This window comes from Aspergillus mulundensis (assembly GCF_003369625.1).
Source record: "Aspergillus mulundensis strain DSM 5745 chromosome Unknown scaffold_0, whole genome shotgun sequence".
NCBI classification, from domain to species: Eukaryota; Fungi; Ascomycota; class Eurotiomycetes; order Eurotiales; family Aspergillaceae; genus Aspergillus; species Aspergillus mulundensis.
The window spans coordinates 556,635-569,987 of record NW_020797888.1 but is presented as its reverse complement, the minus strand read 5'-3'; the positions used below and the strand labels follow the sequence as shown (position 1 = coordinate 569,987).

Genomic DNA, 13,353 nt, shown 5'->3' with positions numbered 1-13,353 from the left:
AAGCCAGATCTCGGAACCCTCAAGACTGTTTCGGAAGCCCTCACTCGTGCAAAGTCAGATTGATGTTCTCTTGATGTTTGATAATGAAGTCATAACGTTTCATAGAAACATGTCAAAAAGGTCGATAAATTGGCAAATATCGATAAGCCATAGAACCTTCTACTCTTCAAGCAAACATCTCGGCCAGGAAAGCAATCCAACCTGGAGCTACCCCAGTCCCCACCGTCTTATCTATAATACAGAGCGAAGAATATGTTCTTGCTACCGCTCCGTCCTCAAATCTATGGAGCAGCTTACTCCTCCTTGACACCACCCCTCCAGTTCTTCTCCGCGTTCTCGAGAGAGGCCTTGTCGGTCTTGGGCTGGCCCTGGCTAAGGAAGCTGTTGGCAGCCTTGAAGGGGCGCTGGAGGTCGCCAGTGGCGGGCTTTCCAAAGACGTGAATCTTGACCAGGTTCGATTCAAAGGCACCCTTGAGGGGGATGATCGACTGAATCAGGAGAGGGTTGGTGTACTTGAAGTACAAGTGCATCACAGCCATCATGCCAACACCCATGAACTGGCTCTTGATGAGCTGGCGGAACTGGCCCTTGTCGTAATCCATGTTGGTGGTCGTAACAGGACGGGGCTCCTCGCCGCTTCCGAGCGGAGCAGGCTCGACGTACTTCAATGTCGTGAGATCTGCAGATAAAGTCAGCCTGCATTTGTGATAGTAAGAAAAGACAGTCGAACCATTCTTCTTGTTAATTTGAGCTTGCGTGTAGAGATACAAGCTGAGAATGATCACGTTCGACAGGATATAGAGGCCACGGACGAGGAGCAGAACATCAGGGTCGTCGAATGGCACCTTCTTGGCCACCTGCATCATCACGACGATGATCGCCAGGTTAGTTCTACATAGTGCATGTTCAGTCAGTAAGAGTCCATCGATGTGGGGATAAAGGCATGGCTTGACGGCTGTTTCATGCTGTCCAACATGATCCACAAACAGGAATGCGCAGGATTGACATACACTTGAGGAGACACCATTTTGACGACGTAAATTGAAAGCAACCGAAAGTGAGAGTCAATTAGTCGCGGTGCGATGAACCAAAGGGAGAGAATTGGAGCTGAGGACACACGAGCAGAAACTTCCCCAGGCTGTCGCCATCGGAAGTCGGACAACTGTCCTAAGCACGCGGCGATCACGTGCTCTGGAGAACACGCGGAGATAAGAAGATAAGGTTTGCAGCCTTAGGCTGCAGCTGGCGCAAAGGTCATCCGTCTGCTTATGTAACGGAGCCAGCACACTTCTCGACTCATGCTTGCTCCTACAACTTCTGTGCTGCAATGTTGAGCCCTCCAGAGGCGTCCACTTTGCAGTGTCATGCTACTAGACACCTGAATCCAAAGCGCCCTATGGGCCATGGCCCGTACTGACGCCCATCTTCTTTTTCTTATCTATGGTGTCCTCGAAATGCCTGGGTTTAGCAAGCGACTCGACCTAGAGGCGGGCGTTGAAAGTCAGTGTCAACTATGAGCTTTTCAGGTCTAATTTGTCTCTTTAAACGACCTCCCTGGGCTTTGTCTGTCTGGTTCTGAGAGCTGCGTTCTTTCTTGTCCCTCCTCAGCTTTCTTATGCTCTGCCATTCTTCGTTTCGAGTCATCGCCATGGCTGGGCTCTGGCCCGCCGCGCCGGGCGATCTGAGGTGGTTGCCTAATTGGGACTAGCGTCGTTCAAGGCTGGATGCCGTCTTTAGCGACCAGGATGGCTCTCACATTTCTGACTCCTTCATCCATCAACAACGCGCGTGCCGTCGGTCTGTCGAATCGCTTCAACGTCCACCATCCCGCTCCATCGGCTTAGAACCTTGATCGACGCGAAGTCTTATTGCCCGCGACTCCGAATCTCGACGCTTTTTCAAAATGCCTGGCGGAAAGGGAAAGTCTATCGGTGGAAAGGCATCCTCCAAGGACTCTGCGGGGAAGGCCCAAAAGTCCCACAGCGCGAAAGCCGGTCTGCAGGTCAGTATAACACTTGTTGATCTATCAATTCTTCCTTGCCTGTTTCATCCGACCGCGATGTCTGGAACGTGCGACAATCCAAAGCTCTTAAGCTACAGGTTTCGCCCCTCTCGCGCTTCTTTTGCAAGATGTCGGTGGCTCTTGCCAGCTTATGTTTTATCGCCTGTCCTTCTAAACCAAATATCATCGCTTCCTTTCATCATTGGCGAGATTCTTGGTTGAGGTTATCTCTAACTTAGTCACAGTTCCCGTGTGGTCGTGTCAAGCGTTTTCTCAAGAACAACACGCAGAACAAAATGCGAGTTGGCGCAAAAGGTAAGGATACCTGAAGTTCTTTCGTCTAAAACATTACCATGAACCGTACTAACACCCTTTCGTTTAGCCGCTGTCTACGTCACTGCTGTCCTTGAATACTTGACCGCTGAAGTGCTGGAACTTGCCGGAAACGCTGCCAAGGATCTCAAAGTCAAGCGTATCACGCCCCGCCACCTGCAGCTCGCTATCCGTGGAGATGAAGAGCTCGACACGCTCATCCGCGCTACCATCGCCTTCGGTGGTGTTCTGCCGCGCATCAACCGTGCCCTGCTGCTCAAGGTGGAACAGAAGAAGAAGAAGGACACATAAATCTCGCGGATACCCAACAAATACGGCGTTTACTGATGATTGAATGGAAACACCCCACGTACAGTGATCATGACGACTGAATCCGAGCCCTGCAGACTACACTGGAGTGAGGAGCATTTGCCCTTGCGCCCGCATCTCCTTTTTACATACACCACTGCAGTTCGACGTGCAGCTGTCATTCTTAACGTGATCTTGCTCTTTTTACTTGTTTCATCTATCTCCACTTGATGTCTGCTCTGTTCGTCGTTTGTCTCGAGTTACCCAGGGCGCTGTAATGGGAAAAGGGGTATTCTCGGCAGTGGGAATTGTTTGTCCATTTTTGATGTCTTGTTTATCTTGATCCTTACTTTAATCTCTGTTATTCTTCGAATCGCTGGTGTTGAGTGCGTTGCGACTACTTCTGGAAAGAAAAAGGAAATTCATTAAATCTCGAGGGATCGGTACTTTTGTAGTGTAGCTACTAGCTAGACCTCATCCGCTGGACAAAGTCCACTTCGGAAATATATTTTATCCAGGTCTATCTATACCCAGCATTCCACAGACGCACCAACAACGGTCAAAAAAGGAGAACTCTCATTAGCCACTGACACTTTGATTGCTTCACACAATATGCCCGTTGTTCACGCCAGCGCTAAAAGATCCTCCTCCGAAGCCAGATTTCGGGTCTGCTCTGCAGAACAGTGCGCTTAAGGCTTGCTCGATCATCAAGAACCCGAGGATATATATCAAGTTGTATTCTTGAAGCAGTATTTTTTATAGCTTAAGAATGGAATGCCCTATCCCATAGACTGCAGAGAGATGTGTATACGGATATTACATCGTTCGTATTCCCCAGCGCCACCCGAGTAAGGAGTCGAGATACTCTGATACATGGTGAGCTATCCATCCCAATACCCGGTTACGAGGCGTTTGTGAGTTGCTCTTGACTATATTGAACCGAGGGTCTGGAGCCGTGAACTCGGGCTCGTGGTGAAGGATAAGAAGCCACCACCAACTGCTATAGCGGAAATGAAAAGCTCAGAAGATACTCAACACCTGTCAACTTCCATAAGAATAAAATAGAGATACAGCAAAAAGTGGCAGAGACAGAAATGAAGAAATGAATAGAAAGAGATGAAAAAGAATCAGCATTAAACGATGCAAGTTTGCCCCATATACAAAAGATCCAAAAAGTAATGCAAATGCATGGTCATTCCTCTTATCATAGATAACAAAGACATTGGTATTCTTTTTGGGTCGTCCTTCGTGGTCTTCTTGATTGATATTGAGATGTTGGTTTCAATTTCTTGATTTTTGCTTTCCTTCCGGCAGACACAACTCGAAATAGAAAAAGAATAAAATAATAGGGGGAGAGGGGGGTGTTGGGGGGGTAAATGGTGCACCCATGCAAGGCGTCCGCACATCGCAAAAAGTCATGGCTTCAACTTGCGTGATTTCGTTTTTCGGCGAAAGAGAGAAACATAATCGAGTCCGTATAAACGGCGCGCCTAGAAGGGCTGCCCCAAAATAACTTCTAAACTTGGCTGGATCAGAGAAATACTTTCTTTTTGAGTGATTCTCTTAGTTGCATTGTCGTCTCATCATCCCTCATCGAATCGTAAGCCGATCGTCGCACAAAACGATCAGGCCTCGTGATATAAAAGGTCGTATGCGTCTTTCGGTAAAGCAATCTAACAATTTTCGTTGTCTTCATCTCCCATTAAACGTTTACTCCACAATGATTTCCACGCCGGAGCTGGTGCGCAGTTCGTCACTTCCGCGCGACTGATGTCCGTTGGGTCGTCGAAAACCTGGGCCCTTCTCGGGCATGGGGCCTCTCGGCTGCCTAATAGGCATGCGCTCCTGTGACTGACCGTCAAATCCAACTCCGATGGTGCGGTTACTACCAATGGGGCCAGCGCTAGAAGGTTGACTTTCCGGCTGCTCCCAAGAGAACATACCCCTCAATCGCCTCGGGCTCGCGTTCGGCCCTCCAATTCCAGTTCCTAGAGAAAGGCTGCTCAAGCTGTTGACCAGGAGGCCGTCGTCCCGCTGCATACCGAGGGAGGAGCCAGATGGCACAGGCGTCAAGGTCGGCGTGTTTGATGCGACACTGGTTGAACCATCGTAATGCTGAAGGCGTGCACCGTTTGATTGCAGGGCAGCCGGGAAGCTGGCCGAGGACGGGACAGGGGAAGGAGTATAAGAACGCAGATCGGCGAACGATTTAGCTGCGCGGAGGTTCTGTGTGTTTCCGAAACCGGCAGAAGAGTCCAAGACTCCCAAGAAACCCGAGGATGGCTGCCCACGAAGGGTATTGAAATGAGCAGCTCCTTCGTTGCGAGCTTCGCTGAAATCAATAGTCGCTGCGCGGTTGAGCCCGCGACGAGCAGTTTCCGCGGGCTGAACAGCGGCGGGGATGGCAGACAAGGGGGGGCTCACATTCTGGCCTGGAGCAACCTTGAAGACCTGGACCTGGCGTTGGTCTCCATTCCCGCGAGACGCGTGGCCGAGACCCATGTTGTGAGCGAGAGTGTGCACAGTGCGGCGCTGGACGGGAGTAAGGTTCGGCGGGAAGATGACCGAGTCGCGACCGGTATCTTCCTTGAACAGCAGGAGCTGGGAATAGTACGACAGGGTCTGAGTATCGTTCAGATCAACATCTAAAAATCAGAATAGCGTTAGTAAGCGACCAGAAATCGGAGTATATGTGGCGCGCTAACATAACTCACCAAGCTTCTGGCCACGCTGGGAGACCGGAGATGGAGAAGTGGCCGGGATATGTGATGTCAGGGACGACATGGAACTCTGTGTCTGAAGCTGCGACGTCGCCATAGGACGATGCTGCTCTTCAAGTTGGCCACGACGTTCGCGCTTCTCGCGCTCAATGCGTTCGCGTTCCTGGAGGGGAAGCATCTTCTTGTATTCAACCCGTAACTTTCGGCCTTGAAGTTCGAAATGGTTGAGCACTTCAATCACGGTTGCGGTCTCTTCAGCCGATGTGAAGTTGGCAAAAGCCAGCCCGCGGAATACACCATTGTCGAAGTGGTAATTGAACGCATACGGCAGGGGCAGGTTCAATTCGGTCATCAACTGAACGAGCTGCTCCTTCTTGACAGCGAAGGGTATGTTCTTGATAACGATCGCGGTAGGAATCAACTCGTCATCGGCCTCTGACGGACCCGCATCTCGCATCGAGGCTTGAAGGGGACCGGACCCAAGGTTGGAGAAAGGGCTGGGAAGTCCTGGCTGTTGATCTAACCAAGTCTAGCACAAGAGTTAAGAGTTAGCAAAAGCGAAAACAATAAAAAAATCAACCATCACGTACAGTTGGCAGACCGGCTCGAGTGCTGCGAGGGGCAGTCTTCAGGCTTGCGGAAGCCGAGCGAATACCGCCTAGTGCCTGAGCGTTGGCGAAACCATTCGGATTCCACGTCTGCGAGCCAGGGAGATCATAGGCATAGGAAGGGTTATGTAGCGACGGGTTCAGCCGGTCGAGATTGCGATCGTAGCGAGCCATGGGATCGTCGTACAAGTTAACGGGCATCGGACCGTAGGCATCAAACTGTCGCGAAGGTTGGCGATGAAGAGGCTGTTGATGGCGCTGGGAGCCGGGAGAACGCGAGGAATTGTCGTGATACATTTCCTGGGCTTGTTGATAACTCATGGTGGCAGAAAACGGAGAATTCTCAACAAGCAGCCAAACCGAAGAATGTGGCGTTGGAGCCCACCACAACAATCCCGATGAATACGATGCGATGAAGTGCGAGCGGACTACTCAGTCATAGGAGCGATCGAGCAGGCGGAGGATAAAATTTGACGAGTCCAGAATGAACCAAGGGATGTTGACAGCCACGTTAGGGCGAGTGACGGAAGAAACTCAGCGGAGATTTTCGACTCTGGGAAGGGGGATGGGTGGCCGGGGCTTGTCTCGAATCGGCCCGGGGGAGGGGCGTTGCAAGAAGCCTCTGATTGAACAGTGCACCAAGGGTAGAGTGAAACCGAGTCGACGATGCGAAGTTGATCAGAAAGTCCGATCAAATTCTGAACCGTCTCGTGGCTGGCGTGTCTTCAAAGCCTGGGGAGTGAGGACTGAGGAGTGTCTGGCCTTCTTTCTGGTACGAACATCAGAAAAAAACAATAAAAAAACACAGCAAAAGAGAGCAAGGCAAATATGGATAGCGGAAGAAATGAGCAGCGAAGAAAAAAGAAAAGAAAGATCGCCACAGCCTGGGATGACCGGGAGGATGGAGATGGATGGGGGAGAAGGGGATAAGGTTAGGTTGAGACGAGGGGAGGAAATAATGCAAATTGTTACCTGCTTGCTTGCTTGCTCCAGTCTCAGTCAGTCAGTCGCCGTGACAAAAATATGCCAAAATTCCCGGACGGCACGCCCAGTCAGTCCCGCAACCACAGTGACCACACAGATGGACAGGTCGTTTGAGGCAAAACAAGGACGCTCAGGAACAACCAACGATGATCGGATCCCTAGAAGCCGGATTATATGTCTACCAAGCAGACAGAGTAGGCGAATAAAAGGGGCCGAACGAGGTTATCCAGTGACCCGTCGCTAGTCGCTTTTTCTGTTTGGGTTGGTTGTGGGATTGTGGATCGATGGATGTCCTCTACCAAAATGTCTTCAGTGTCTTCGACGGGAGAGCGTATTCGATCCGTGGTCGGTCGAGTCGGTGGCTGATGCTGGTAGCAGATGGCAGATGGCAGATGGCAGATGGCAGAGGCAGAGTATGCAGGTTGCAGAATGCAGCAGCAATGAAAGAAACAAGGGGCTTGTCGTCGAGCAGCTTAAGAATGTGATTATCCAGGGATAGGCGAGGTATATGATTCTTCAAGGACTGAAAGTCTCACAACAGCAGCATGAACGACTGCGGCAGCTCTATATAGTGTTTGGCCCACGGTACTTCTGGCACGAGCGCCTGTAAATCATTCTATTTTCTGCCTAGAACATTTCCCCCCCCCTATTCTTCTTCCTGTATTTTTGGGTCTCCTGGACGGAAATGACCTCGACTTGACGGCATCCACCTGCTGATTGCTCAGTGTCAAGTTGATGACTGCGTTCCTTCTCTTGTTGAGACTCGAACTGTTTGCCTACGCTGCCGGCTGCACCTCCTCGTCCACGGTCCTCTGTACAACCTCAATCTGCGCAGATGAGATCCGATGGCATCGTCTCCCAACCGCGTCATGGCCTCGATCTTAGCCTCAGTCCTTGTCGGCTCGGTAGCATCTCTCATCCTTCCGGTGCTAATGCTATGCTATTTTAGCAACCTCCTTTTGCGCGAGCGTGATGTGATGGGGCGGTGCTAGTTCCTTCCCTCAGGGGGACTCTATCTTTGCCACTCTTTGACGGCTCTACACTCAGTCTCAGCTCTGAGCTCGTCTCCCCGACTCGTTCCCAGATCCGGGCTCGCCTCCTGAATTCCAGTCGATCCAATCCGCTGCTGCAAACGCCTGCTTGCCGGTCCGGGCCTCGCGGGAGGTTCCATCTATCCCAAGTTTCCAGCAAGCTGAGCTCGTTGAAAATCCCAAACGGATTGTCGGGGATCCGCAGGTGTGGGTATGATGTTCCAGATTGACTTCTGCTTCTCCCTGAAAAGGAGCTCATACCCACTCGAGCTCCATGCTCTTCTCATTGAACCCCATTTTCCCGAATAGCTTAATTGCATTACCGCTAGCAACCCTCAGCTCTTTGTTCTTTGTCAGTCACAATACATACGTACGGAGCACGTATGGGGAGAGTTCCCAGGCAAGACGCACACCTTGTTTGACCTCCGTATGATCTCTCCTATGGAGATGAGATCTGCCCCTTGGACAGACCGAGACCCTCCTTACTTCCGTATCCGCAATCACCCAGACGCCGACGGAGGTGCTCGTTGCTGCAGCACGACAAACGGAGAATATTCGCTGTCTTTCGTTCTGGTCTTCTATTTGAGACACCCCCGAGTCTCAACTATTGACCCCAGACCCGGGGATTCCTATTCGAGCCATCTCCAACCCTTGCACTTCAACCTCCGCAGTACAGCGGTATTACCTTTGACAGCCCCTTTTCTTCAGGCTACAAAGAGATTCCACCTTGAGGCAGACTTTATTGGTGGTTGGGCCCCTTCTTCAGTGCTTCCAAATATGAGCTCATCATCTCAGCAGGTTCGACTGCCTGCCGCATACCCTCCTTCCTGCTCCGTTAATGATCTTTATGGCCTACGGAGACGGGTATGCACATGCTCATCATGCTGACACTGCTCCGTCGCGACCCGCGCCGTTCGCGCCTAACGCTCGAGCTAGAAGCCGCTAGATTGTCATCAGAACCCGCTGATGGAGTCGCCCCAGTCCCGACTATTTGTCGCTGGCGGGTCAGTTGAGAGCTCGAGGCGAATGAAGGCTGAATATGGAGAGTGCACATTGCACAATCACACCAGCAGGAGAGCTCTCATTCTCCACAACGGCCACGGCGTCTGTCATCTGCGCTACGCAGTGCGAGTTTTGAGATAATGGCCCCCTGCGGAATATTCTTCGGGGCTTCTACACTTCTATCTCGAGTTAGCCCCTCGGATGTTGGTGAGATGACCATTGTCCCGAAATTAATGAGAATCCCGGAATCGGAATACCGGGACATCCCATCCGCGTGGTTCCTGGATCCTGGGACATGGATAGTTTTGGGGATCCCCGGTCTGAGCAAACACTGCCACAGTCACCGTGACGCCAATCCCCAACGCTCCGTAATCGTACTCCGTAATATAGCACTGCAAGAAAGGGGCAGGTGAACGGCAATCCCAAGGGCAATTCTCGGAGTCAACTCGCTTAGCCTAGCTGTTGCAATGCCGGATGGCCTGTATTCCGTAATTTTCTACAGCAGGACGTGAATGCAGTGTCCATATGACAAATCTGATAAGTGAGCTGATAGTCTCTCTTTAGAACGCGCCCAAGATAATATCATCGTCATCGTCCGTAAAGCCGGTTCCTGGACGCGAAACTCCCCATATAATAGGATCAGAACAGTCTACCTCAAACAAAAAGAGGCTTCATTTCTTCAACAACCCCAGAGCTCGACAATTGCTATAGAGAAAGCGGCTTATTGCGTTGACTAGTCCCGAGGCAAATGCAATATCTCAAAGATCCGACGTATCTCAACTTCTCAAGGCTCGAGCATAGCCAAGTCGACGCACCCACACGTCCCTCCTCACTTGCAGATGGGATCTGCACCTAATGCAATGCAATCTGCACCTACGCCACGCCGTCGTACCCAATCTGCGACCTAACATGCACGGTTTAGACGGGCTGTTTTGGCGTCGAATATTGTTGAAGAATGCTTGATGGTTCATTATACCACTCAAGTTGTAGTCAAGACAAGAAGTAGATGTATTTTCTGTGGTTTTTCTTCACTATAGAGAGGACATATATATTTCAGTCGCTTCAATATATATCTGACAACGGTAGGAACCTGTACGTGATATAGTTAGAACACCAGGATCCTTCAACTACTGAATCGTATTTCGCCATTTGAGTAAGGCCACGAAGACAACTGAAGGTTCATCACCTTGGAACTGCATTATATGGTATGTCGTGCATTCGCCCGGGTACGGGTACTGCGCTCCAGTTGGGCCGCTAAACTACAATCCAACACCGACTAGCTCTACGGAGTTTAACAGAGAGAACTTTCCAAGAGAAAGATGAGATTTAAGAAGCTGAACTTTTACGTCTTGTATATTGTACATATTGGACCAAGTCAGGAAAAGAAAGCACGGTGCATTCTGTGGAACCCACAAACTTCGAACGGAAGAGACTATGAACTTACCTACCGAGCACTAGACCAAGGGCTCGGCCGGACCTGTTTGCGAGATGCTTCAGATTGTCTTCAAGGCATTAGACAGCAATGGCCTCGTGACACTGGGAGTCTAATCGGTTGGATCTGGGAAGTCGAGATCGTCGTCGTCGTCGATATGGGTGGGCGAGTGAGTGGGGGTGCTCGAGGTGCGGCCGGAAGAGGAAGGACGAGCGGAAGAGGAGCGATGCCCGGATGATGAAGGACGTCTGGAAGATGAATGATGCGCACTGGAAGTGCGCTGGACGAATCTTCGTGAGCCTCCTCCGCCGCCACTGCTGCTGCTGCTGCCGCCTGAGGACGAAGGTTGGTAGGAGGTAGTCTGGAGGTTGCAGGCAGTGAGCATGTCATATGCGTCTATCGAGATACGTTAGCAAAGCATAAGCATTGCCAAGGATGATGTTCTCCACCATTGTCATGAGGGCCAGTATCATTGTTATCATCGTCATCGTCATCGTTGTCGTCGCCGTCATTGTCGTTGTCTTGCGGATGATCTGATCTGTACTGCGCGATGCATGCTTCACATCGAGGGATAATAGTTTGTGCATCATCCGCATCACAGATGCACCTGGCTTCGTCCGCGTCGTCGTCGCTTTGCCTGTCGCATCGTTGGGAGATGCTTACGAGCGGGTCGCAAGCTGAGTGGCAGTCACTGGGCAGGTCATTTCGGTCTAGGTCTGCCCCGAAAGCAACATTGCCCGCGAGGATGAAGCTGGAGACGGTGAACAATTGCTGAAGGCGCATGGCGGTAATTGTATTTACTGAATGCAAACAGAGGGCAGGAAGTCTCCAGGTAGCTTCGGGGCTCGTATATCATTTATGCTCGAGACTAGCACTCTATTGCGCGTCCATTGCGTTTACTTCAGTGTGTTCCAAATATCAAGCTTGGGAATGACGGTGCCGAGACTGGTTCTGCACGCTGATACGACATAGCTTGGTAGATGATGTGTAGTGAGATAAGGTATGTATGCTAGCCCTGGATAGTCTCTGGACGCAGATACAAGCTGGATGGCGGGAAGGATCCGGGTTAGCCAATGTCATCAACGGCTCGAAGCTTGAACGGAGCCCTGACATTCGAGAAACATGGGACGCCGACCCTGGTCGAGAAGTGGCTGAAATTGGACTTCGATTTGGTATTCTCACTCATGTGTGGGTTCTTCTGCATTGCATGGGCTTCACCAATAGAGCCCATTGTTAGTCTGGCCGAGAAACTTACATCTCCAGGATGACTGCCACTGACTTGAGGGCGCAGCCGACTAACTGCCAGCACTGGCGTGGAGAGTTTGAGATAGTGTGGTACGGTCTCGTCGTTGGCAAGATGGTACGACGGCGTGGGCCTCTACCACAACCATAGGTGGCTTTGAACAGGCTCATCAATCGCAGCCATGACATCTTAGGCTCTTAGCTGCCTGGATGGTCTCGAAAGGATCTTTCCTTATCCTTATTGTACTTTTAGTACATGTCAAAGCACCTGATTGGACCGGAGCTCCCCGTGGGTGGGTTGATAACCCCGCATCAGTCCTGACGCAGCGACGCCTCCTCTGCGCGACCTTGTTCCTCGAACATAATCGGGAAGAACAGAAGAATGGCTCGGAGTGCGCTGGCAAGAACGTCGTGGGAAGGCTATACCTTGCGTTCGCCTCAGCATGCCAACCCCGCCTTCATCCCGACCATTGTCTATGGCACAGCGTGGAAGAAGGACCGGACAGCGAACTTAGTGCATCAAGCGATCAGCAGCGGGTTTCGCGCCGTTGACACAGCAGCTCAGCCAAAACACTACCGAGAGGATCTGGTGGGTGAAGGTATACGTAGGGCTCTCGCGGACGGGATTGTTCGTCGCGAAGATCTATACGTACGTTGACGCCGAATAAACCTCTCGAACTAGGAGACTAAACGGCTGTTAGATCCAAACCAAATTTACCTCTGTGCATGGACAGAACCCAGATGATATGCCTTATAATCCCAATGACAGTGTGACTGATCAAGTCCACGCTTCAGTGAGGTCGTCCCTTCACAATCTTCGCTCGTCCGCCTCGCCTGAAAGTGCCGAGGAGACGTATATCGACGCTCTTGTACTTCATTCCCCTCTGCCAACCATGGCCCAGACAATCGAGGCGTGGTCAACGTTGGAGACATATGTTCCTGATCGCATACGCCATTTAGGTATATCAAACACCACACTGCCGGCCCTGAGAGAGCTCGTGTCGTTGGCCAAGGTAAAGCCCGCGGTGGTGCAAAACCGGTTCTATGGCGGGACCCAGTTCGATGTTCCGCTCCGCGCGTACTGCCGCGAGCACGAAATTGTATACCAGAGTTTCTGGACATTGACGGCAAACCCAGAGCTGGTTCAATCCAAGCCGGTTATTTCCCTTGCTAGAGACTCGGGGGTCTCGTCAGCTGCAGCCTTGTACGGCCTTGTCCTGGGTCTTGGGCAGACAACAATCCTGGACGGAACCACCAAGAAGGAGCATATGAAGGCAGATCTGGCCGCGCTCAAGAGTATGCAGCTGTTTTCCAGTGAGAACCCTGAAAAGTGGCATGATTTGCTTGAAGACTTTGCGCAGCTCACTGGAGACCATGTCCATTTACAATGAGCTTTGTATATAAATCAAGGAAGTAACGAATAAAATGTCGAGTCCGCACGTGAAAGACATGACTCAGCCCCTCGGCCAATCAGCGCTGCTCCCAACTTTGGCCTCATCGTCGCCCGCCAAGATCTTTTGACAGAAAGAAAATCTGTCCAGCTTTCTAGTTGCGTGCTTTGTTTTCCATTACCTAGTGACCATTGCGAGCTGCTCTGTATTCCACTATAGCCACACACTTAATTCCTGCTCTCCCCGACCTGTCGCTGACCGTTTCTGTCATCTTACTCTCTCCACCGCCCAGGCCAGTGGGACGTTCCATCAGCATTATT

At 51.2% G+C, this 13,353-nt stretch overlaps 5 protein-coding genes across 5 annotated transcripts; 2 read left to right on the top strand and 3 right to left on the bottom strand.

Annotated features, from left to right (window-relative positions):
• Positions 1-293: 293 nt before the first annotated feature.
• DSM5745_00170 (PHO88 family protein) lies at positions 294-1,027 on the bottom strand (the record flags this gene model as incomplete). Its single annotated transcript, XM_026742186.1, has 3 exons — positions 294-679; positions 731-891; positions 1,011-1,027. 3 exons carry the CDS (start codon positions 1,025-1,027, stop codon positions 294-296), a joined length of 564 nt encoding a protein of 187 aa, XP_026608031.1.
• An 876-nt stretch (positions 1,028-1,903) lies between these two features.
• On the top strand, positions 1,904-2,626 carry htz1 (histone H2AZ; the record flags this gene model as incomplete). The annotated part of the gene is made up of 3 exons (XM_026742185.1): positions 1,904-2,002; positions 2,248-2,317; positions 2,385-2,626. The coding sequence occupies 3 exons, from the start codon at positions 1,904-1,906 to the stop codon at positions 2,624-2,626; spliced, it is 411 nt and encodes a 136-aa protein (XP_026608030.1).
• A 1,707-nt stretch (positions 2,627-4,333) lies between these two features.
• DSM5745_00168 (putative R3H domain protein) lies at positions 4,334-6,248 on the bottom strand (the record flags this gene model as incomplete). Its single annotated transcript, XM_026742184.1, has 3 exons — positions 4,334-5,268; positions 5,338-5,872; positions 5,934-6,248. 3 exons carry the CDS (start codon positions 6,246-6,248, stop codon positions 4,334-4,336), a joined length of 1,785 nt encoding a protein of 594 aa, XP_026608029.1.
• A 4,264-nt stretch (positions 6,249-10,512) lies between these two features.
• Positions 10,513-11,183, bottom strand: DSM5745_00167 (putative GPI anchored protein; the record flags this gene model as incomplete). The annotated part of the gene is made up of 2 exons (XM_026742183.1): positions 10,513-10,796; positions 10,850-11,183. 2 exons carry the CDS (start codon positions 11,181-11,183, stop codon positions 10,513-10,515), a joined length of 618 nt encoding a protein of 205 aa, XP_026608028.1.
• Positions 11,184-12,024: 841 nt separating this feature from the next.
• On the top strand, positions 12,025-13,033 carry DSM5745_00166 (putative aldo-keto reductase (AKR); the record flags this gene model as incomplete). The annotated part of the gene is made up of 2 exons (XM_026742182.1): positions 12,025-12,291; positions 12,344-13,033. The coding sequence occupies 2 exons, from the start codon at positions 12,025-12,027 to the stop codon at positions 13,031-13,033; spliced, it is 957 nt and encodes a 318-aa protein (XP_026608027.1).
• Between the last annotated feature and the right edge of the window lie 320 nt (positions 13,034-13,353).